The sequence below is a fragment of the Molothrus ater genome, chromosome 16, assembly GCF_012460135.2.
Source record: "Molothrus ater isolate BHLD 08-10-18 breed brown headed cowbird chromosome 16, BPBGC_Mater_1.1, whole genome shotgun sequence".
In the NCBI taxonomy this organism is placed as follows: domain Eukaryota; kingdom Metazoa; phylum Chordata; class Aves; order Passeriformes; family Icteridae; genus Molothrus; species Molothrus ater.
Window position 1 is genome coordinate 8,073,200 of NC_050493.2, and position 25,947 is coordinate 8,099,146.

General features: G+C 41.7%; 1 protein-coding gene across 1 annotated transcript in view; it reads left to right on the forward strand.

Moving 5' to 3' along the window:
- Positions 1-9,225: 9,225 nt before the first annotated feature.
- Positions 9,226-25,947, forward strand: part of SMG1 (SMG1 nonsense mediated mRNA decay associated PI3K related kinase) — a 59,876-nt gene continuing 43,154 nt past the window's right edge. The window contains exons 1-4 of the mRNA XM_036392142.2: positions 9,226-9,469; positions 18,318-18,481; positions 21,444-21,599; positions 24,115-24,251. Of these exons, the coding sequence (XP_036248035.1) occupies positions 9,381-9,469; positions 18,318-18,481; positions 21,444-21,599; positions 24,115-24,251 (546 nt within the window). The 5' untranslated portion in view covers positions 9,226-9,380. The remainder of the gene's footprint in view (positions 9,470-18,317; positions 18,482-21,443; positions 21,600-24,114; positions 24,252-25,947) is intronic.

The window sequence follows — 25,947 nt, forward strand, 5'->3', positions numbered from 1 at the left end:
TGCCCTGCAGTACCTCAGGAGCACACAGACTCTAATTTGGCTGCTGGGGCAGGGAGGCCATGGCAGGGCTGAGACAGGGACAGTGACTCCGTTACCTTCCCTGGGTAAGTCAGCTTCCATCTGTACCCAGAGGTCTGTAAGTAGCCAGAGAGCCTACAAATCTCCCCCTTTGTGCTACACAGGGCCATAAATATTCAACAGGTACTAGGAACAGCTGAACTCAGCTAATAGAATATAAATAAATAAATTAAATGAAGTAATTAATCAATTCAGTCATTTAACAAAAATGTACAAATTTACATATTTTACTAAGGCATGGGATTTCTAATGAAGAAGGGTTTGGGAAACCCAAAGGATTCACATATACCCTGTCACTTATGTAAATCACTCTCTGTTCACTGATTTATAGCATCAGTTGGCTGCACATGAAATTGCTTTAAAATGCTGATGTGCATCTCCCTGATGTGTATTGGGCTGTTCCCCTGTGCTGCACTGAGGCTGGCTCAGCACAACCCAGAGATGGGCTGGTGTGGGATGTGCACCCCAAAATCCCCCTCTGCATTACAGAGCCAGCACACTCACAGGCAGTGCAGGTGGAAAAGAGGAGGGAAATGCATTAGAAATCTACCCTGTGCAGTTCATTTCAGCATGTCTCAGCAGTGATGGGCTGCTTTGTAATTTGCTTCAGTGCCATTTTTAATCTTGTGAGGTTCAAAAGGTAAAGGATATATTTCACTCAAGCTTAGATTTGTTGTTTTCAACTTGGATCCCAGATTTGAAGGAAGTAAATTATGTTGATCCAGTTAGTATCCATAGAAATGTATAAATGTAGACACTACACATGGAATTGCATTTCAGGGGGGTAGCTATGCCCAAGCAGCAATTCCATGTGCAGCTCTGGTTCATACGGCTACATTTCTCAGAGGCACTTTTTTGTCTCATCATGGGTTTTCTTCTGGGTGTTTAAAGGCTTGGTTTGCTCTTCAGCTGTGTGTTGGTGAAAGCTTACAGCCAGGATTTATGGATTTGCAAACATGTCATTAAGGGGTTGGTGGATTGGGTCTGCATGCTTGGAGCTAAATTCCATTTATCTGGAGAGTAGGTGTTTAACTAATGGCACATCAGACATGGAATAAATGCAGGGCAGCTTCTAGTGTCAGTGTTTTACAAAAACATCTGAATGAATGAGCTGAGAGAACAAAACATCGACTGTTTTTATATTCTGTGAACAGAAATAACAAGAAAAAGAACCATGATGAAGCACTATCTTTGTGCATTAGTGATTATTGCAAAGTTAATTTTATTCATTCTGAAGGATCACCATATCTGTAAGACTGTGGAACAACAAGTTCAAGAAACTGAAAGAACCAAATAATTGCCAACCATATGTTGAAACAACCTAATTAATATCTCAAATAAGAATTTAAAGGAACTTATGTGAAAGAAAACAGTAAGTAGACGTAACATTTCTAGCTGAATGAAAGGCTGTGTTTGTTAACAGGGCTGTAATGCTCTGTGTGCATTGGCTGCACAAGCTGTGGGTAAGAAGGATGATGGTGCTACAGGGAAGTGGGAAAAAGTGTAGCATAAATGTGGTCTAGGAAAACAATGAGAAAGAGGGAGATGTGCTCTGTTTAAGGCCTCATTCTGCTTCAGATGATGAAGATCTCTTTTATAGCAGAATATTAGACAGTATTATGTTATGTTGTGCTTCAAGATGCCAACCTGATCAAGGTCTGACTATTCTAAACATTAAAAAAATGTAATTTCTGCCTAGAAAGCTTTAAGATATACAGCAGTTTATGGAACAACATATTTTTATGTGAGCAATCACAAGTACTGAGGACTAAGGAGTATGACAAAATAAAAATTTGAAAGAACATGTCAATAGGGCTTGATGAGATCTACTGTCTTCCTTTTGCTTATTTCTGAGTAAATCCTTGCAGTTTTCTCTATAAACATGCAGAAATTGAATTAAAAGAACTTTACAAAGGCTGAAAGAAACAAAGCTTGAAAATCAGAGAAAAAGTCAGAAATGAGGTTGACTGGGAATAATGTGTGCTTTTCATGTACAAAGCCATATGCTATTTTTTCACCCTGGCCTGGAGATGAGTCAAAGTTGCTTTTGAAGGAAGCTGTGGTTTGTAAGACTGTTGTTAGAGAAGCTGCAAATTGTAGTGATTTATACAAGGCACTATGGGAAGATGATTTGGTGGTTACAATGCGTGTACGTTATTTGGGAAATCAGATTCCCTTTTACATAATGCTAGACAGCTCTCCCACACCAAGCTTTTCATAGGCTCAGAGGAATTCTGAGTCCTTGCACTGCATGTATCAGGCAGTAAAAGGCAATTTATCCTCCTTTGATTCAGATTGAATTGTGTCATTATTCAGCCATGGACACAGCCTTTCTCACAAAAGTAACATGCAATAACAACCTTGCAGGTGAGATTCCAACCAAGCAGTGCCTGGGGCCTCAATTCCCCTTGTGGAGACTTTGACCCCTCCTGGGTTTGCTCTAGATAGTGCCAGTGACTGCTGTCACAGGGATGCCCGTCCTCTGCAGCGCCCTGCTTGCAGAAGAACCAGAGAAACTGCTGTTGTTCCCTGTGTTTACACAAATTTTATCCACATGCCACAAGTCTATCCAACTCAGTTTGTTTTCTGCTGCTGAGTGTTTTCCCACCCTGTTAGCATGTTATCATGCAAACATCCAGAGATGTGAAAGATTTTGTCTTTTTAGCTGTTTTTGTATGAAAGCAGAGTTCACATGGTCCCTTGGCCAGCAGCTGAGCCATGGGCCCTCTAGGAATTACCTTTGGTTCCATTGCCAGCTTTGTGGTTGGATGCCTCAACTTGTGAGTTTCCACAAAAATGCCCTAGAAAGGTTGTGAGAAAACCTGAGTGGTGCTTGAGAAATGTGTGCAAAACTGACAGAAAATTTGGTTGTACATCACAGAAAATTAGTCCTACAGAACTGTCTGGGTCAGAGCACTGAACTCTGAGAGATAAGGACCTGCTGCTTAAATCTCTCTTTCTGGACTCACGGCTCCTCTCTTTCATGCTCTGATACTGTGGTTTTTCTCATAAAGGCTGGTTATCGAGCTGTCTCACGAAGTATGACTCAAGTGACATCTCTACTGATCTCATCAAAGTCTTTTCCGAAGGCTTCAAGGAAAGATGGAGAGATAAGGACTTGGTAATGTTGAGATCTGGAATACATTAAAAAAACAGGTAGGAAAATAAGCCTAGAAAAAGCAATTAAAGTTAGAGAAGATTAAAGGATAGATGCATTGGGGGAGTTTACTGTATGTTTCACTTCTATTTCTACTGCACCTTTTAGACCAATTTTTCTTTTCATTTTCATAGCACTCCACTATCAACATAAGCACCAAACTGATCTAAATTAACAAGTTGGATTCATTACACCATTCAAACAAATTTCCCTGGGCTTATTACACCTAAAGGCTTGATACTTTCCTGCCAGCCTCTTTCAAATTACCCTTTCAACAAACATGACATAAACTTGGGTCTGCAGAGCATGAAAATTTATGTGTGAGAGCAGTTATTTTAACAGGTGGAAATTCTCAGATTCACCAGAAAGGTGAAGCATCAAGTACCCCATTAATTTTTCAAAAGGGCTTCACAGTATAATAATCTTTTACTATTGGCATCCACAGCGAGAGCTAACTGCTTCTTGCTGCAACTCTGCCTTTCTCTGCAGTGCAGCACAGAGCACGCCAGCTCTGCTCCACCACTGTGCAGCATTTCATCATGTGCAATTGCTCGTGAGCCCCGATTCAGCTTTTCCCTCTTGCAGCATGCAGTGCTTCTCAGGCTTCTGCCCAGGCTCTCAGGAGCCATGCAAGCAGCACAAAGCTCCCCACAGCTGCCTGAGCAGCCAGCTCTTGCAGCACCATGACCTGTCCGCAGCCAGGCTTGGCTCTCAGGAACAGAAATCTCGGGCAGGACAGCACTGTCTCACTGAGCTGAGGAGAGGGAGCTGCTGCTCGCGGAGCACCTTGCAGTTGCTGTGAGTAAAAGCACACTTGATTCTCAGCCAGCACTGTCTACACATCAGACATTCAGCTGTTCCACGAAGTTTGATTTTCAGAGACGTTGAAAAATTTTTGTAACTGAATTGTTACAATGCTGTCAATTTAACTACGTAACACACTGCAGGCAGACTATGACTTTCCTCTAAGGAGCTCTGTGTGGATTCCAAAACTCAGAAAAGGATTGTTGCAGTTCCCACTCTCCTGAAACCAGCATGGTCACTACTGCTTTGGGTTATCTCATCATTTTTACCCTGGTTGAAATTTAATACATATAATATGACTGCTTGTATCACAAAAAAATTACTCTTCTTCTATTTTTCCTTGGACTTTCAGGACCTAAAGTTTTAAAGACCTGAAACTGGTTTAAGTTATGTATTTATCAGGTCAAAATTACTGCAACAACTACTTGTTTAGAAACCTGTCACTTAAATAGAAGTGCTCAGTTCATATGTTATGTATGATTGTTGCTGGTAACATGTAATAATATCTAGGACATTTAGGGAAGTATACTCTTAATAAACAGAAAAGCATACTGTTAATAAACAGAATATGAAGAAACAGCTTATACACACAAACAAGGACTAATGTAGCTCACAATGTAATAAATCTATGATAGGATGATGTCAGTGACAGGAACTCAGATACATATGGTACATAATGCTAGAAGATAGATATCTCACCTAGGAGATGTAAAATGCCTTAAAGATGTAATAATGAAAAGGAAATTCAGGAAAGCAAGTTCTAAGAAATTTAATGTCTTATATTTGTTTCTCTGTTGTAGAGGAATACTGTTCAGGAAAAGATATCCTCTAAAAGACCTTGAGGAAATGGAGCAGATGGTTGTATGTGCTATCCCACTTAAATTCAAAGTGGCTTTATAAATACTCAGAAAAAATAAAACAATATGTCCCTAGTCTTTTATACAAGTAAAAGAAGCTAAAAGTTGATTTTTTGTTGACATTCAAATTGGAATTCCAAACCAAAAGATTGACTTTTTTGCACTAAAATTATTTTCAACTCCAAACTGGTGGTGAACTAATGGTTCAATATGCATTGCTATTAGAATTATTTGTATGTTGGATTTCCATATCAATACACCTCATAAGGAAAAATTCCAGTTTGGGATGAGACAAAGTAGGCCTCAATAGGGGCTGCAACATTTGTTGCTGCTGGACAAACAATGTCCCTGCTGGGCAGAGATCTCTGTGGATCCCTGCAGCTACACAGGTTTTTAATGAAAGCACAGTGGGATTCCTGGGGGAGCTCCTGTGCACGCCTGGGGGCTGTGCCTGAGCCACCAGTACAACGTGTTCTGGACACCCTGTGCTCTCAGTGCCTGCACAGATTGGCCACACATCACATGTGCTCTGAGACTGCTATGCCCAGAAATAGTCTGTGGGGCCAGTCAACTGAAAATTTGGTTGGTTGTTGATAGAAACTGGATTCTGCCATCAAAACAGTAGAATTGGCAGGTATAGGGAGTAACTCCTCTAAGAACACTTTCTAATTTTTAAGAGGCATCTATTTGAAATACACAGACTATAGGATCTTGGCGACTGGTACTTCTCTGCTCTGGTTAAATACTGCTTGCTCCTTGGCTTCTGTCCTATTTCTACAAGAGGAAATAGCATCTCTTTCCCTCTCATGGCTGGTGATTGTTTTTCTCTCAGTCTGTAGCTTTATTATGAATCAGAGGGAGCCAAGGGCCAGCAGTGACTTGCAATCCTCAGCACATGCTGGTTTCTCCAGACATACTGCTTAGTAAGGAAATAAATTAGCGAGGGGTAAAAGACGCAATATGGTGCTTACCACCCAATTTCAGCACATTAAATATATACAATCTGCACTTCATTCCCACTAAAAATAACACTCAGATTAATGCAGCTTTCTTTGATATATTAAATAGAGAAATCATTAGCATGAATTACAAAGCAGGAAAAGTGTGGTTCATGGTGTCTGTCACTCCAGAGCTGTGCATTAGGATGGATGTGGGCAGTTTGATGGAGCGGACTGAGCATACACCCAGGAGTGAGACAGGGCACGTATCTCCACAAGTGTCATCGACTCCTTCTGGAATTTAAGGCAGGTCTTTTAAGTACATATATTTCTATTTTGAGAGAGTCCATATTTAAACACTTTAATTTTTAGCAAGACTCCAGAATGTACAGCTCCAACTGATGTCTGTGCTGGCTACTCAGTATCCAAGTTCCAAACTTGAGGACTGAAATTTAGAAGGAAGTTTTGAAAATCCTGGCCTCAGCTTCCCTGGGTTTCTTAATTCCTAGTGTGATATCTGAATGGCCTTATCCATCTTTGGCTGATTGAAATCTGCTGAGAAAATGCTGTAGGAAAAATTATTACTCTATCTCACAAATCTTGATTAGCTTTTTGACTAATATCTTTAATACCATTCAAATTTCACAATATAATGATCTTTGTAGAAACAAATCTAGAATATCTTTTATTTTGGTAGCTATATAATATCTTACAGTGTTAAGGCTGTGCACAAAAGCAGTTTAGAAAGCTGAACATCGCTGATCCATTTTACAAATGGAGACAACTGCACTCTGAGAGGGATCTGCATTAGACCACACAGACTGCAGCAAATTCACCACTAGAATACAGGATTTCTGATACAAAATTTACTCTACTGAACACTAAATCAGTGGTTAAACTCTTGGTGGACACAGGCAGTTGTTTGTCATAGTATCCAGGTTGCTTTCTTGCCTCCCCTGGGTAAATTAATTGGAAGTGTAGTTAAAAATACATTGCTACTATTACCTTTTCCCTTAAGTGATTCATGTTTGTTACCACTGGGATGCTACTCAGTAATGAAGCGAAAAGAATCACTTGCTGCATCACTGGGGCAGAGAATCCTCTTGACTTAATTGGGAAGGGTCAGGAAATTTGGAGCAGGTACTGTTGTTATACTTACAGAAAATAATTTTGTGGTGTATTATGTAATTTTGGATGTCCATCTCAATTATAAAGGATGGGGAAAAAATCTGTCATGGCTCACGGAATTGATTGGTTTTGCAAAACTAATTCACTTAAGATACACGAATGTACATCAGTTGAAAGTCAGACTGATGGCCGGGGGTCATTGCACAGAAGTGGCATTTTATTGTGATGAAGTCTTGTGATGCATTTTTTTTCTTTTTGTCCTGAAATTGATCTTGAAATTGCTACGTCTTGCAGGCATTGCTAAGTGAGCACAAGGCAATAGGAGTGTATCAGCAGGATGAGGGCTGCCCAGCAGAGTCCAAGGGAGGCGGCAGGATGCCATCTGTCTGAGGGAAGACTCCAACAGAACCCTGGCATAGTACGAGGATTTCTAATATGGAAATAGGCACAGGAGAATTTCAGAAGTCTCCTCAGGTCTTGCAGTGGTCTCAAGCCTCAGATATTGCAATTAAAAAAAAGATTTTGTCTACTCATGTCTCTTTGCTGAATATCTGACCAAACTATTATGATTTTTCATAAATAAGGAATAGTCTGTCAGGAATTGGACTTAATGAATCATCTAATGTAAGTTTCCAGACCTTGCAGGAAAAATAAAAATATGCCAGAGACAGTGTACACACTTTTTTGGGGAAATGTCCTTAGAATATCCACCAAATGGAGGTGACCTTTTTTGTCTCCCCAGAATTGTCTGCCTCCCCGGTAACAGACGGGCTTTGCCAACAGTGGGCACCAAATGCCCTTCCAGCAGCTGTGAAGATAGCTGTGGAGGACAGCACGATAGCCATGGAGATACACGGAAATGTATCTGGGCTTAGAAGGACACTATTTTGCTTTTGAAATGCATTTTAGAAGGTTCCTGTGAGGAAGATGGGGAAACCTTAGGGGTTCGGTTAGTGTTCAATGTGGGCCTGGTCAGCTTTCTGCTGATGGCTGCTGAACATCAGACCCCCTGCCACTCATGGACAGGCAGCGTGCCCTGATGGGAGAAGCGTGGGGATGGGGATCTGCTCCATCCAGAGGGACACAGCTCCCCGCAGACTCCAGCGGGGCGTGGGGCAGCACAGACAGACCCGTGCAGAGGGAACGGGGGATGGCAGCAGGGCAGCGTCCGCCCTCCAGCCCCGCTCCGGTCCTGTCAGCCCCGGCTGCTCGGGGGCTCAAGGGCCCCAGGCCTCCCTCACGCCTTGGAAACCTCGGAGCGCCGGGGGCCGAGGCTCCCCTCAGGACTCGGGGTCTGGGATCCCCTGGCTTCCCTCGGGACTCGGGGTTTGGATCCCCTGGCTCCCCTCAGGACTCGGGGTCTGGGATCCCCTGGCTTCCCTCAGGACTCGGGGTCTGGGATCCCCTGGCTTCCCTCGGGACTCGGGGTTTGGATCCCCTGGCTCCCCTCAGGACTCGGGGTCTGGGATCCCCTGGTTCCCCTCGGGACTCGGGGTTTGGATCCCCTGGCTCCCCTCGGGACTCGGGGTCTGGGATCTCCTGGTTCCCCTCGGGACTCGGGGTTTGGATCCCCTGGCTCCCCTCGGGACTCGGGGTTTGGGATCCCCTGGCTCCCCTCACAGCTGGGGACTGGGAGCCGCGGCCTCCCGCCGTGTCCCGGGCGCCCTCGGGGCTCGGGGTACCCTGATCCTCAGGACAGCAGGACATCGCCTTAAGCTGCGCCCAGGGAAGGGTTAGGTTGGATATTAGGAAGAAGTTCACAAGAAGGATTAGACAATGGGCGGCACAGGGAGGTGGTGGAGTCACCGTCCCCGGCGGTGTTTAAGGAAAGACTGGACGTGGCACTCGGTGTCATGGTACAGTTGACGTGGTGATGTTCGCAGAGAGGTTGAACTCGATGATCTCAGAGGTCTTTTCCAACCCCAGGGATTCCGCGATCCCTTCACGCCGCTGGCGTTGGGACGCCCTGGCTGCCCTTCCGCACGGGCTGTCACCGACTCTCCGCAGGGCCGGGGGCTGACACCCCTGTGGCCGCCCGGGGCGGTGCCGCCGCCGGCCAGCCGCTCCCGGGGGAGGCGCGGGCGGAGAGCAGCGGGGACCCCCCGGGTGGGGATCCCGTCCCGCGGCTGCCGGAGGCGGAGCCGCCGCCCCCGCGCCCCGTGCCCGCCCTCCCGGCGTGCCCCGCGGAGGGGCGGGCGGCTCATGTCCGCCATCCCGGCGTGCTGCGCGCCCGGGCAGCAGCCGGAGCAGCCGCGGCGGCCGCGTCCCCTCCCTGCGCTGTGAGACAGCAGCACCGCCCGCGGAGCGCGAGTGAGGAGCCGCCGCCCGCGCCTCTCCCCCCGCGTCCTCCTGCTCCTGCTGCTCCTCCGCCCTGTCCCGCGCCGCTGCCCGGCCGGCCATGCCGTCTCGGGCAAGGTAATGAGCCGCAGAGCCCCGGGGTCTCGGCTGAGCGGCACCGGCAGCAGGCAGCACTACCACCCGCGGGGCTGGAATGACTGGCAACCCAGGTGGGCAGGGCTGGGGCCGGGGGCGCGGGCTCGGGGCTGCGAGAGCGGGGCGGGCGGCTCGGCCGGGCCCCACCGCCGGGCCTGGGGGAGCGGGGCGGCGGCGGAGCCACTTCCTGGCGGCCGGGCCTAGCGCGGGAGGGCGGGCGGGCCCAGGCGGCGGGACGGGGCCGCGTCTGCCGGAGGCGGGACGGGGCCGGGGTGTCAGCGCTCGGCGGGGTGGGAGCTCCCGCGGCCTGTAACGTGTGCGGCCGGTGGCCGGTGTGTGCCTGCGGGCAGCGCGTCCCTCCCTGGCGGCCGCGGGGCGGGGGAGCGGGGGTGGGCTCGGGTCCCGTATTTTCAGCCTGTTTTTCAGCTGGAACACAGCCAGGGAAGAGCTGAGGCTGCAGGAGTACTCGTAGTTTTTTGAGGGTTAACGTGGTACTACATAGGTTTATTTTGGATTTTTTTTTTAAACAATTAGGGGAGAATAGTTGATCTATATAAGCTCTCAACCCAGCCTACTTAAAATGTGTTGTAAGGCTTTAGGTGTGTTTTACACCTGGCACGTTATAGTAAAATTCAAAATCTGTTCACTGATTTAGTTAGATGTAGAGAGTGTATTTCAGGTCTTAATTATTTCTAATCTATCTCATGCCAATGTATTTGCTCTAGTGCTCAGGATTGCTGTTTTCAGTGTCAAAATTGTCATATAGAAATCCTAAATAAATTTGGTGTTTCTTAGGTTTTTTAAAAAATATGTGGATTTGAGGCTTTTTTAAGAGTTTTTGAAAGTTTAACACAACATGGGACCCTACTTACAAACTTTCCAGTAGAGAACAGAGTTGCACATGCTTGGGAATATATTGACACGTGATGGTCCCAGTCTCATGTAGTTTGGACTAGAAAAATTGGGTGAATGGGAAGGTCACTTCAGCATTTACTGTGAAAGAAGCTTTCCTTTTGCTTGAACAGCTAACAGCCCAGCCTCTAGGGCCAGTGCTAGAGGCTGTTCAATTCTTAATGGTGTATGGGACGTGGTTATTTAAATTCTAATTTCTTCTGTGATTGAAATACTTGGTCGCATAATTTACTATTTTTTCTTCACTTAAGAACGTACGAACCTTATTGGTGACATTTTTTTAGAGCATTTAGATTTTTTTTGGGAGAGAATTAAGAAGACTGATCTCTTACTCCTTACCTACTTCTTCAGTTTTCTTGGCTGCACTCTGTAATTCTGGACCCTAACTTGTGACCTTTCCACCTGGAAGATATTGATGTGTCTTTGCAGTGGATGATTTCTATAAATGCATTTTGGTCGGATATATGAACTTGTCACGAGTTCTATCTTTTTATCTAAAAAATACATCTTCTGAGGGTTAGGAAGCTGATGTTATCCAATGTAGTATTGCCTACAGAGGGTTCAGTAGAGTTAAGGGTGACAGTAAGAGTGTAGTTACAGAAATGCTTTGCCTGGTGAAAAGGCTGGTTTAAGAAGTTACCTCCATGTGTGGCTTTGGTGTGTTCCCTGTAGTTTGGTGCCTCCTTAGCTCTCAAGTACAGCTGTGTGACCTGGGCTGCTAAAATAATTGTCACAAATTGCCACAAAGCCACAGCAGAGCCAAAGCTGGGAAAAGTGAGAGCACCAGGGCAAGTGTGGCAGCCTCAGGGAGCCTCAGCATGGATAGGGCCTTGTTGTGTTTCCATCACACTGTGTGATCAAGAGCTTCTGCTAAGAAATAGCCAACACCTCTACGCTGGTGCTGACACTTCTCAGAATTTAACTGTATCATTTCCTTTAAATATTATCTTTTTTTTTTTAATTCTGGTTGGGGATACCAGGAATCAGAAACGTTCACACAATCCCGAACACAGCACATTTTCATCTACATGCAGCATTCCTTTTTTTTACATCTCAGAAAGATTAGTGATGGGAAACCTGAGTCTACACTATGAATTTAAGGACAGTGCAGAGATTAAATCAGTCTGTCTTTTTGGTGTTAACTAATTTTTAAAAGTGATTCACATGCATGGTTGAAAGGAGATCTGTTATATAAAACTGACAGTCTGTGTTGCTTTCATAATTTGAAATATGATCTTGGACAAACTCCACAACACAAATATACCCACATATTCTTTCCTTCCCCTTTCTGCTGGCTGTTTGTTTCATTTACTTCAGGTGATACTGCTGGTAAATGCTTTCTTGCAGGGTGTGGAAGAGGTGAAGGAAGCAGCCCAAGTACTGAAAGCTGTAATAATTGTAGTTGTTTCAAGTTCCTAAGGGCAAAAAAAGGAACTGCTCATACATGGGTGTATCATCAGATGGATTGTTTTCAAATGCACTTTTTTGTGTGCGTAAAAGTGACTAGATTGATTTTCATTAGTAGGTCCAGCTTTCCTCTCAGTTTTTAGTAATGCTGATCAGCACTGGGGCTTGTGGTGAAAAGAGTGTGAAACTGAAAGTTGGAGCGCAGAGCTTTTTTAAAGGAGAAGTAGTTTTTAATGAAAATGAGATTTTGTTTGTATGTGTGTGTGGATGCAGTCATACATCAGAAGCACATGGACTGGTTTTCCAACAGTTTGTGTGCAGATAGAGCTGCCTGTGTGTTACAGAGGAAGAAGTTGTCCTGATGTATAGGGGCATATTGCTTTGTGCACTGCTGTGTACCAGACTCAGTTAATAGCAACACAAAAACTTTGTAGACAGATGTTGGATGGATGTGACAGAGAACAGTGAAGGACTTCTTGAGAAGGATTGATAAGATCTTGTTCCCCCTTCTCCTAATCTTTGCAGCTGTCTAGACCTTTGCTTCTTTCTTTCTTTTCTCTTTGTTCAGCAGATCTCACTGCATTTTCCCTGTTACAACTCTTGGGGAAAAAAAAAAATAATTTCAGTGTGCAGGCCTTGTGTGTGAACAGAATTCGGTTGTTAAAGTGCTGAGGGCTAATTATGTACTGAAACAAGCAGTACTGCTCTTTGGGAGAAAATGCAGGAGTGTGAGTGCAGGTTAGCAAGTGCAGGGTGCACCATGCCATTCTTAGGTGAAAGTGTGAAAAGGAAGATAAGATTTTAATTAACAGGACCTCTCTCTCTCCCTCACCTACCATAAATGTAGGTTAGCAGGGGAGGATGTGGAAAAGTGTAAAACAACATCTGTCACATCTGAGCAAACTTCTAGAAGTGTCCTATTAGGTTTTAGTACTGAAATAATGAAAATGGCAGGTGTCCTTCTCCTACAGCATAAGTCAGTGTTACAAGTTACTAATTTCTGTTAGCATCCTGCTTGCCAAATCGAGTTACTGCCTGGTCCTCATGGGTTTACACCCAACAAGACAAGACAGTAAAATATGGTCTCCTTGCAGGTAGATTGTGGCCTAAGCAGCCCTTCCAGCATATTGGCTGGAAGTTTGTAACTGAGGACAAGTAAGTACCCTGTATTTAATTCAGACAGGTTGGGAGATACTGGCAGGGAGCAAAGAAACTCATTAGACCAAATGGCCCAGGAAAGTGCTGCTCAGAGCAGTGCTTTTCACATGGCTGTGAGGGGCAGAGGCATGTCCTTTACAAAAAGCAAGCACTCACTGTGGAAATTGTCTGATCATAGTGCTGCATCCAGGCAGTGAATGACAGGCAGGTGATGGTAGCAGGTGCTGTGTAGAAGGAAAGTTGAGACAGAGACTGTTTCTCTGTGCTTGCATGTACAACAAAATACCTGTAAAACTTTGTTAGAAATAGGCTGAAACTGTAGTTTGCATAGGTGAGAGACCTGAAAGTTGGCAACATAGAGGTGTTTGAGGATGTTGCTGTGATTACCTAAGAATGGGTGTAGAGTCATGTAGGGTGAAAGTGGATGTGACTTCTGTCCCTTCAGGGGTAGCTGAGAGAGAGGAGAGCAAAGATTGAGATAGGAAGGGAGAGAGAAAAGTAGTCAGTGATGTTAAGGCAGCTGAAAGAATGAGATGCAGGATCAGATGTAAGGTGCCATTGTGAAACATCAATGGAAGCCTTGGGAAGAGATTCAGTGGACTGCATGTGGAGATGCTGAACAGGAATGGGTTCAGTTCTGGAGTTGCCGTTGATCTCCTTTTACATTTGTGTTAAGTATTATGGTAACTCTTTGATCTCACACCTTCCCAAGCCATTTTTGGGTTTTGGTAAAATGGAGGAGCTGAAATTTGTAATGTAAGAACCTTTGTTTTTAATGTGAAGACAGAGGAGAATGAGATGTGAGAAAGATTAAAGAAGATGAAAGTGTGTCAGTGGGAAGCAGAAGAAACTTGGAGTGTGGATTGTTTTCTATTCAAGAACAGCCATACTAAATCAGACCAAGGGTTTAGCTAGTTCAACATCCTGCACCTCAAAATGTCTGTTGGAATACACCTGTAGACAAAGAAGAGGATATGTATATGTGTTACCTTTCCCTGACATTCCCTTCTCATAATGCCCAGTGTGGAACAGAATGAAATTGGTGAGAAATTACTGTCTAAGAAGGGAGTGACCCAGAATCAGAGGTGATTTGAAATGCTACTGTGATGGCAGGTAGATGTCCAGCAATGGAGATGGCAGAATTGCAGTAGGAAGATAGTTAATTAGTTATTTCATGAATAGAAAACACAGCCACTTGTATTTTCTCAGCACAGGAGAAGAAGCAGAAGTAGGCTTTGGGGTGAGCTCAGCCAGGCTCTGGCTTGGCAGGGTGGACCAAGTGAAGATCATGGCAGAAGGAAGCTCTGCATGCCAGTGGCAGAACAGTCAGAAATTTGGTGGGAAGCTGTTAATTTGGGTGAATACAGTGACTCTTTAAAGTTTTAAATATCTTACTGATAAAGAATTTCAGTAATGAAGAATTTATCGACATTACTTCAAATAAACTTGGCAAATAGAGCAAGTAAGCAAGTAAAATCCACTGACTTGGGTAATAATAGAGCTCACTCAGTAGAATTGCCTTGGAGTAAATCTTTCATGTAGGTTCTGTACTTGGAAATAAAATCTAATAGAATAATTAAGTGATTTTTGTCTCAAAATAATGTCCATATGGCAGGGTTGTTCTGAAAAAGCGACACATAGTGAACAGTATACACTAGATTGTAGCAAGTTTCTTGGACAAAATTCTTAAGGCGCCCATATAACAAAAATAACACATTTTTGATCTATTTTTCTTTTTTTTCTGGATAAGTTAAACTGCTCTTAGCTGTGCTCTCTTCAGTCAGACAAATTGGTAAGTCAAATCATATTTATACTTCTGATGAAATGAGATAGTAGACTTAAAGTCTGTTTCCTTTCATATGCCAGTGGAAAAAAATAAGCAGCCCTTTTGGAGAGGGAGGACACACTAGTGGCTATTTCTGCTTATTTATGTGGGTGAACTATTTTCTTTTCCTGTTGGACAAAGGCAGGTTTAAAATCACCCTGCAGAAATTGAATGCAGTATCTTCTGTTTAAAGATATTGCTAAAACAGCGTCTGCAGGCACTTGGTTGTGATGGGTGATCTTCCACCAGAACCAGAAACAGATGAAAACTCTCATGTGAGCTCTTGAAGTACCTTGTTTACTCTCCATCAGTGAGCTTTTCAGGTAGAAGTAATGCAGTGTAGTCTCTCATAAAGTGCCAAATAAACTTTGGAAGCTACAGTATATGGTAATCATAGTCATGTTCATCCTTGCAGTTTCCCATTTTGATTTCATCTAATATAGCATTTGTATTTTTACTTTTGCTTATCTGTTGCTAACATTGTACATTGAGACTCTGTCAATATATGATGTTTGTTTGGTGTGTGGCAATGTCAATGTATTTAACTTAAATTTGTTGTTACATAGGATAATGCTGAGCATTAGGTCTGTCGTGTAGGCTGCCATCTGCTTGGTGCAATTTCAGTGTAAATATCACCATGTGAGCAGAACTGGGCCCTCCTGAAGTGCAGGCATGGGCTGAGGTGACCAGCAGTACAGTCCTGCCCATTGCCTGGTGGAATGGCTGGAGGGAGGCAGAAAAAGTAATTATTTTTAAGACTTTGGCAAGTACCTGAACACAGACTGCCTGCCTGAGTTGTGAGGGGCTGTCTTTCAAAATAGTAACCACATTCCTGACATGAAAAATGGTATCTTTGAGCAATGGATTTGGAAATGGAGTGTGTCTGCCTGTGCATGCAGTGGGTGTGCACAGCAGTGCCCTGTGTCACCCAGGTGTCTGGAGCACAGGGGCAGGTGACAGGTGCTGGGTCACAGCCCCAGCTCTTGATGAGCCCTTGCCACACGTTCCCAGAGTGGTGTTGCAGGAGCCCACAGAACAGCTCTGGAGTTGCCTTCCCACTGAGGAGTGGTGAGTGCCTGGGCAGCTGCAAATGCACAGGTCCATCAGTCCTCTGCTCTGCCTCTCCTTGCAAGCTCCTTCCCATTGGAAATCCTCTTTCCAGGCAATACAGGCCATGGCAGTCGGTTGGGTCACAGAACACCAGCATCTTTCTAGGATGATTTTTGTCTCTGCCTCATAAAGATAGCCAGGAGTTTCTATCCTATTGAAGCTACACATTTACTGTAGTGGGAACAGTGTTGTCAGGTGGGCATTATTGTCTCTTAAATTGATATATAGGAGAACAATTACATATTTTTTACTAAAATTGGACTCACCTTTTAGTTGGTGATAAAGTGTGAGCAGGTTGGCTTGCAGTTGGCTGTTCCAGAAGCCAGAATGAAGTGAGTGTGTGGGTTTTCCTGGGGAAACAATAGGCTCATGTTTTTTACCACAATGGAAAATTTTACAAAGCGTTCAAAGGCTGTCCTGTGGGAAGTGGGGTTAGCTGAGAACATGTGTAGTCCTTCAGTTGATAAGGATGCATAGAACAGTGTTAAAAATTGTACATTTAATCAGCTTTTCTACAGACGTAGGAATTTCAGTGTTAATGGTTGACAATTAGAGATGATTCAGTTTACAGCACATTGCCTTAAAAAAAGCGATGCCCTTTGGGAAGGTAAATGTAAGAAGCCATCAGTACTTAAATTTGCCAGCTGAAAATTTGTCAGGCTGTTTCATTAAAAAGCTAATGTAATTGCTCAAAGTGAACTGGGAGGTTTTAGGGCAGGGAGAAGATCTGGGGTCTCTGTATGTCTGGAAATTTGCACATGATTTTTGGTCACAATTAAAGTTCATAACCTGTGAAGTGCAGAACTTTCCTGTTCAGCATAGCTTGGGTGAATGATGATGGAACAATTGAATAAAGATTTTTACAATCCTAGTTAACTGTCATGAATAAAGACTTTTACTAAGGCTTTGCCTCTAGAGTAGAGGCAATAGAGCCTATTTTTCAAATAGTCCAAGCAAGTGCCCAACAAAGCAGCAGATGTGATGGCACAGTGAATACTGAGTGAGAAAAAGTGTCTTACTGTGTATGTCTAAAAATGAGCTTGCTTACAGTGCAAAAGGGAATAATACCTGCCAAGCAAATATAATATCAACTTGCACTGTGACAACATGGAAAAAGCACAGTTTTCTTATTGTTCCAAACTGATAATATAATGTCTTTTAACATTCTCAGGAGAATAAAATGTGTGTCTTTAATTCCAGTTGGTTTTGCAAGTGTCAGTGCTCATGGTATTCCTCTTGCAGTTGTTCTGAGGCTGAGCTCTGTTGGACAGTAGCAAACCTTTAGTACCATTTAAGTAACAAGTGCTTATCAAAAAGTTTACCTCTGTTTTTCCCTTTTGGCCTTGAGATGTATTTCCCTTTTTCCTGATTTGTCTACCAGTTCTAATCACAGTGTTGTCTTGAAAAGGAAAAATGAAAGAAATTTTCTTTAAGGACATGTGGTGTTTATCCTTACACAAATTGTAGTTAATTTACATGAGTGATCTGTCCTGCTTTTTTGTTAAATAATCAAATGAACTATCCAAAACTTTAAGTAAAAATAGTAGATCTTTAGGGTAGGGAAAGCTTGCTGTAAATAATCTGAATAGTCTGATTCTAAATACACTGGAGTTGAGTGAAATTCTGCTGACTCTCCCTTTGGATGGATATTGCTTTATTTGTTTTAATATCATCCTCCTATCATTGCTTCTAAGAGTGCATTTAAAGTGATTGGTTGAGTTTATGTTCTGAAGTCTCATGCACACATGTTTATTATTAAAGTCCTGTATGTTTAAAAATTAAACCACTTAGTGTGTCCAGGGAGAAGAGTTGATTTCATAATTTTAATATTTTCCCTTAAAAGTTTAGTCTGGTCTATATCAGTTTTCTGATATGAGAGTGGTTCAAACCTAATGCAGATTTTTTTTTTTAAGTTGCCTTTTATCTGCAGACATTTACACTTAAGGATCACAGCTCTTAATTTACCTTTCAGTTTTTCACAGTAAAGTCGGCTTCTTTCCTTTTTTATTTTGTAAAAACTTCAGCTGTGATTTTTGTCCTGATCATCAGTCACATTCTTCCATCTAATAAGAGGGTTTATGTTGCTGAGTAAGGCCCATGGCATATTACAGAAATGTTCATCTGTAGATTAGTGATGACTTTCACAAATGGTAGGCGCTGTATCATCCAGCTGTGATACATACCTGGACCTAGTTGTGTTTTATTTGTCACCTCTGGGAAGTAATGTTTTCCTTGTGTAGACATGGAACTGGAAAGAGACTTGAGAAGGTCATAAGAAAAGGCACTGGCACACTAGAATGGATTTCCTTTGCATGTTGCTGTGATCATTAGTCAATTCCTGTCCCAATGTGAATTTAAGGTCACTTTTTAAGCAACAGGTTAGACAAACAACTTTTTTGACATAGTGAAATACATTTGGGATTGTCATTTAAATATGTTGCATTTATAAGTGAATGTGAATCCCACTCCTGTTATATCCCTACATAAAAAAAATATTTTTCTCTTTGTAGAACTGACAGTGCATCAGCTGACCAGGACAATTTAAAATATTCTTCATCCAGAGATCGGGGCAGTTCTGCCTCCTATGGATTACAACCCTCAAATTCAGCTGTGGTGTCTCGGCAAAGACACGATGATATCAGAGTCCACACTGACATACAGAATGAAGAAAAAGGTACACAGATTGTGTTTCATGTGTGATTGTGAGGGGACGAGCAGGGAAAGGCAGGAAACTGAAATGGTGGAGAAAGTCTTGTCTTGTCTTGTTTTGTTTTTTTCCCTCCCTCCAAAAAAGGCAGTGAACTGATTTGTCTCATTGCCACAGTATCAGTGTTTTGGGAGATTTGTCAGGGATCAAAGAAATACTGTGGTTGTGACTGACGCAGTTGTGTTAGGAGAAGAATGCAAGAGAAGGCTTGATGTGTTAACAGAATTAGTACTTTTTCCTGAAGAATGATATTCTGGATGTGTCTGGTCTTCAGGCTGTAATTTCTTCCTGAATAGTCTCCAGTACTTCTGGTATTGGATTAAATGGGCTACAAGGCTGATCTATTGCCTGTTGTAGCTTTTCTTCACCAAACTGGAATCTTTATTCAGCAATCAGTTCTATATTCTTATAATTAATGTCAGTTTCTACTTTCATGTACCTCAGTCTGACTTCATGTAAATCATGTGATGTGTGATTCATACATTTTTACTGGCTTTGGTTTTTTTTTATCCTTAGGATGTGAATACTATCTCTAGGAAATAACTAAACAGTCAGAATCACATCTTTTCTGTAATTATGAAAAGTCTGTATTCTGATTTTTTTTCTTTCTTTAATTGCCAAATACAGATATCAAATTGGAGGATTTCTTACTTGCAGAGTCACTTTTTGGCTATGTAAATCCTCAGGCAGGCCAGACTCAAGAGAAAATCTCACAGGAGTAGTAGTGTGGGAGTTTTTGTTCAGGACCCTAAAAAGTATTTGAACTCCCCCCAATTCTCTGGCCTGTAACTGACTGAATAATTGCTGTATCTTAGGGGAAATTACAGCTGGATGCAAATTAATTTTTTTATAAGTAGAAGGTAGTGTTAGTAGGTGGGAGAAGCATGAAGCATGTTTATCTGCATAGTTTGAGAACCTTAAGATTTGTTTTACTTCAGTAGAGAAACTGCCTAGGAGGTGAGTGTATTTGTCTGTCTGCTAATGTGGAATGTTGTACTGTGTTTAACACAGACTGGCAGAGGAGGTTGTTCTTCTAATTTGAAGGGTGCTGGTATTTGAAGAATGTACTGGCAGTGCAGTGAAATAGTAAGTTTTGGAGAAATTCAGAAAGGTAGTTTGTGAAGTTGCTGGGAAAGTGCCATTTGAGAAGAAAAACGTACCTGGTTCTCCCTCCACTGCTGTATCTTGCAGGGCATGTCTCTGCTAGCTCAGCACTTCGTGCTGTTTTGTTCAGGTGTGACTTGAGAAGAAGTGATTAGGATATTCTCACTATAAAACCAAGTTCCAGGTGTATCTAGTTAGTTTTTATTAATGGAGAAATTTGTAAGCTTAAAGATGCAGAATAGTTTCTTTGTTTACTAAGATTTTTCAGTTCATCTCTTGGAGTCTGCCAGCATGGAATTTTCATTGGAGATTTTCTGTCCTGGCTTCCATACGCCCCCTACCTGCCTCCCCCCATTTTCTGGTGTTAATAATAAAAATCACTTACGAATTTATAATTTTTGGAAGTTTTTCAGGTTTGAAAACCTCCAAGGATGTGACTCTTATGTTTAGGCTCAAATGCATTAATTGCTGCTAGAAGTTACTTCCTTCATAGGACAGTGTGGTTTGTTCTGACAAAATAATGTGAAAGTGGCACACTTGCTAGTTTCTGTTTAAAAACTGAGCTGTAAAAAATAATGTTGTAAATCTAAATAGATAAAAACTGTCTTTCCTGTAATTGTAGTTAACCAATTACAAGTAAGACTTTGCACAGGGTTTTCTGTAATGGTAGGGTAGCCCCATGGGTACAGGAATGCACAGATGTATACTGGTAGTTAATATCTGCTTTTTATCAAATATTTTGCCTTAAAGAAACATTTGTTAAATCTACTGAGGTCTAGGTTCACCTCAATGTTTTGAACTCTACTTTTTTATCAATTCTTTAGTCTCAGTAGGCAGCTTCTTATGGGGAGCCACCTCTCCTTTTCCCCAGACCTTCTTTTATACATTGAAGCAGGTGGACTTGTGGAAATATCTTTTCTGAAAGAAATCTTGCAAGTTTTTTATTGTTCTGGGTTTAATTTTATTAGTTGATTCTTCCCTGTCTTGGAGAAGGAAGGCACTTCAGAAATGTTCCTTGGAGGTGAGCTCTAATACATTGAGTGAAGGATTGGGCAGGCTCAGGGGACAGTTTCACTTCTCTACAGTATTGAGGGGAAGAACCTGCCCTCAAAGTGGTGTGGCAGGCTGGAAAATTTCCAGTCTCAGCATTTGAGTGTGTTTATTCTTGTGCATCTAGGAGTAAGGTCAATTGAATTACTCAAAATGATGCTTTTATTTTCATTTTCTATTGCTCAAAGATGTATCTTAAGTGGGAGAATGTAGAATGTAGACTGCCTAATTGAGGATGATAGCAGTATTAGTGAAAATGTTGACCTTTATGTTTAAGGAGAGTTGTTCAATCTGTGCAAGCAGATCATGTTTGTCTTTTCAAAAACTTTCTTTTTTTTGGCCATTTTACTTAGCTTGTGTGGTGGATTCATAGGAAAAACAGAATGGAGATTTCATGTACATAAAGGAGCAAGTCAGTGAAAATATCTAGCCATGTGTACTAGCAGTTTGACCTTGTATTTTACAAAGCCTTTCAAGTCAAAGTAATAATAAGAAAACATGAAATGCAACAAAATTGATATTAAACTTTATGACAATCGAGGGTTTTTTTCATGTACCAAAAAAAAAAAAAAAAGACAAGATTCTTAATCTGTGACCTGGAAATTTACAGGATATAACAAAACCTTGATGCATGTGGAAGTGAAGAAGGAAGCTAAAGGAGGTGGTGGAGGATAGAGCTGCAGATTTGCATATGAATTGAATAACTCACAAGTCAGCACCCTGGTGAATATGTGGTCTGAGAGCCTGTTTTAATGTCACATTGGTTTGTCCACAGGTGGCTACAGTGTCAATGGAGGATCTGGGGAAAATACTTATGGTCGGAAGTCGTTGGGGCAAGAGCTGAGAGTTAACAATGTGACCAATCCTGATTTTACCAGTGTTCCGCATGGGAATCGTGCTTTAGCCACAAAAGACATGAGGAAATCACAGGGTAAGGACAGTGCTGATTTTCAGGAAGAGGATATGTCTTCTGGCAATATTTCTTGTGTTCAGAATATGAAAAGAAGTTCACTGTGCTTATGCAGTCTGTATGGATTTTATTTTTTGTGATACATGATTAGATGGTGTTGATGGAAACTTGTTTTGCTCGTTTTTTTGTCTTGTTTTACTGTTCCTTGTGCTGAGGCTTCCTCCATAGGTTTGGCAGATCTCTCAATGACCTGGCTTAGGCTGTTAATCTTTCAATTTCCTTTAGATGGCTTTGGAACCCTTGCTCAGGTTAGCCAGATTTGGCAGAGACATCTCTAAGGAGGAGGAGAACTTGCTTTGGAATTGTTGCAAATGGATGCCTGAGTAAAAAGTTGTAATTAATGAGCCCCAGTGTGGGAAGAGCAGCAATGGTTGGGAGCAGCTCAGCTGTTCCTGTTCTCCCTGGGCTGCAGGACAGGCAGTGACCACGTCCTGTCACTGTGTCCTCCTGAGCCTGCCACTGCTCCTGCTCCCTCTTGCTGAGGAACAGAGGCCAGGAAGGAGCTGGAAGTATCCTAAGAATGTGGGCAAGGTCTGGGGAGATGCAGCAAGAACAAATTTGGAGTTTCAAGAGGGTGCAGGAATGTTGGGCTTGTGTTTTTGAGGAAGAAGGCTTCACTCTTCCCACTATTTGAGGTTTGAGTCATAGTTTAAAAAAAAAACAAAAAAGAAGTTATTCTAAGCATTTTTTGAATGAAAATAGAAACTTTATGACTAAGCACTGTCACTTATTGCATCACTTAGTAGTTGAGCCACTGGTAAAATCTGCCTGCTTTATGCCAGGCACATTATAAACATGAGGACAGGCTGTTTCTTCTCAAGAATTAATATTTCAGAGGAGAAATAACAATGTTCAGTGTACTTTGCAGTGGAAGAGCTGAGGTGTAAGTGGTGACATGACTGTTTCAAAAATGTGATTTTAGGAATGGGTTAAACTCAGGCTTTAGAATCCCATTCTGGTGTCTTGGTCTAAAATGATGTAGTCCTTTTAGTATGTTTTCATGTTTATGTAGAGGAAATAGAACACTCTTCAAATGAAAAAACTTTCTGCCAGTACTAAATAATAGTTAATTCAGACTGTTTTCTGGGTATGTGAGCATCTCTTTAATACTTAAAATGAAGTTGCTGCCTATGACTTGCATGTTTTCTCTCCTTGAAATGTCAGATTTCAAGAGTTTGTCCTTTAGAATGTGGCTGTCTTTGTTGTAGGTTTCAGCAAGTCATTTTGGTTTTTTGTATCTTCTTTATAATACAATGGGATTGTGCTGCAACAAGATTTTGGGTTTTAAGTTCTTTGATGTTTTCTTGTTAGTATATTCATTAAACAATTTTAAAAATAGTCTTCTGTGAGTTAGCATGTGGCTGAGACCTTGCTGAATTTCCACAAAGTGGATGGCACAGGTATTTGTTAACTAGTGCTTTGATTAGTGTAGCTTCGTTCATGTTCTTGGTTAGTGTTTTTTGCTTCTTTTTTTTTCTTAAAGTTGTAATTGTGATTTAACAATTAGCTGACACTCTTGGGGAGTAATGCCAATGTAGATTAGCTATTAAGTGAACAAAGACAAAGCTGCTTTAGTCACATCAGATGACTGACGTCTAGCAGAGAAGAGCAGAAAGCTCTGTAGATGTCTTGGATTTTCTCATTAGTCATGTTGACTCAGGATGCCTCATCATATTCCATGAATCCTCTGATTTGAACCACCATGAAACATCTAATGTTAAACTTATTGAAAGAAATTTTGTTTCCTTTTTTCAAATGAGGACAATTAATTATTTGTATGAATTCATAGGGAGTTTGTCCCTGAGGTAGGTGAGCTGCATTGTGACCTTCTCTGTGCTGTTGGCCAGGTTTAATGAAGTGTTGCCTTAGGAAGGTTCATTCTCCCCATCATGATCTGCTTAAGTGAGCTGCCAGGTCCCTCTTCATGCTGGGGGCTTCTGTTCCTCAGTCAATGAAGAGCAGGTCTATTTTCCTGTTTGAAGCAGAACCCTGCTACCTATCAGAGAGAAAATATTGTTTGTTTGTAGTTGCCTGAACTTAAATCTGGTTCTTCGCTTCAGGAAGCAGCTTGGTTTTTTCCTCAAGGTTTTCTCAAAATAGTATTTGTTGAATTATTTTTGTTTATTCAACCAGAAGTCTGGTTTAATCTTACCCCACACCATTTTTTTTTTTTGTTCCATTTATGTAGAAGGAAACTAAGTCCAGATTTTTGTGTAAAAGTAAGACAGTTCTGCTTAGTTCTGAATGAGTTCAACACGTACTGGGCTGTCCACATGAAGAAATGAAATATTTTGGTAACTAAATTGGATTTTACATTTAACTTCCTTTTTATGAAAGTTTAAAACCAATCAGGATTGATTTTAAATTATTTTCTTAAATGACTATTATGACTTATTGATTCCACTCATAGACATATTGGACAATACAGTGCAGTTGATAAATGCTGTAGGAGAAAATAAAGAATTGCTTTTTGCAGAGCGACCGTTGTCTTATTCTGACGAGTCTCGACTGTCAAATCTTCTTCGGAGGATTACTCGGGAAGACGACAGAGACCGAAGACTGGCTACTGTAAAGCAACTGAAAGAATTCATTCAGCAACCAGAAAACAAACTGGTCAGCAATTCTTCCTTTTCCATAGCATTGGGTAGTTCTTGTTTTATAAAATGGTCTTTTTCAAATCTGAGTATTGGGATATGTCTGCAGGTTTATCTTGTATACAGAGAATTTCATTCCACTAGAAAGGAGAGTGTATTCCTGGATTGTCTGTCTTGCTTCCATAATGCAGGAAATGTTTTATTAGGATGTATGGCCTTAGATCTAAACTGCTGAATGCCTGAACTGTAGGAATTAACATGGCATGTGTGTGGCTTTCTTTGACTGCTCTTAGGAATAGCCTCTGGATCCCTCAAAAAGGAAACAGAGGGAAGGGGAAGTGTTGTTGTCTTGTTCAAGAACTGCTTCTGTATTTTAAATTAAAAATACATAGGTATTTATTCTTGTGAATAGCTCTTAGAGCTACTCAGCTTTCTAACTAAACATCTCTGTATGTGGGAAGAGAACTAAGTTAATCTTTGTTTTCATTACATCTTTAGGAGTTCTGGTGGTTTGCTGAAGTCTCTAATGTCCTCAGTGTTTTTTAAGGATATGGGGATGGGAAGGGAAGTATCCCACTGTGGGTATAAATTTTTAATATTACATATTTTGAAACGAAATATTAAAGAGCATATTGTCTGACACATCTCCCCCACTGTTTTGGAAAGCTTAAGAGTTCTCCAAGTACTGAAGAAGCAGGAAGTGATGGTTTAATATCCTGCCACTCATTTGCAAGCAGTGCTCTGATACTTTAGCTGTGGGATCTGTGTCTGTCCTTACTTACAAGAAATTGGTTCATTTTCTCATTATATGTTAATTAACCAGTGATAATTGTGCTCTTTTCCAGAGGACATGAGACTTGAATGTGGGGAGTATTCTGGTCTGTGCACCTAGGTGTAAGCAGCCCTTGTGCAAGCCTAGTCAACACTTCAACTTTCCTCTTGTTACTACAAGGGTTTAGGAAGCAAATGCTTTCCCAGTTATTCTGTGGTTATTTTTAGTTATTTCCATTGTTCTCCATGAGATTTTCCTCATTTTAAAATTTTATTTTGTAACTGCATTTTATTTAGGTTTATTGCTATCTCAGAATGTACTGAAATTGTCATTCTATTGTATAAGTCAGTGATTACAAACTTTGTTAGTGGTCAGAATATTAGAAGTTTGTCACCTAGAAGCTTCTCTGAGCTCACTAATGAGAATAAGATCAGATGTCAAGTGATATCAAGGCCAAAACTTCATAATGGACAGTGTTTAACCTAGCAGTAGTTCCTGCAGGTCTTGACACTATTTAGTGTAGTTTAACTGAGTTCTTTTCATCTTCAGGGCTGAAATATGAGTTCAAAGTAAAGTGGTAGAAGTCAGTGGTCTCTTGTCATCTAATGGAGTCCTGCTTTAGCTTCTAAATTATAGAGATGTCTTTTCCTTTTTAGCCTGTCTTGCAGGTACCAGACACATTTTCAAAATGCCCTTATAAGTTCTGAGGGGTCAAGCATGTGGATCTCTGTCCCTCCACCCTCAAAAGCATGATGTTGCTCAAAACTTTAAACAAAAACTGGATACCATGCACTGTGTTAAAGAGGAATGTCTTTCTGAAGAAAGCAGAATAAACCCTTTTATTAACTTGTCAAGAAAACTTCCTGTTAATACGTTACACAGTTGCAGCTAATGTGTGATTTTTCAATCAGATCACTAAGTGCAGGGGTTCAGTGCATGTTAG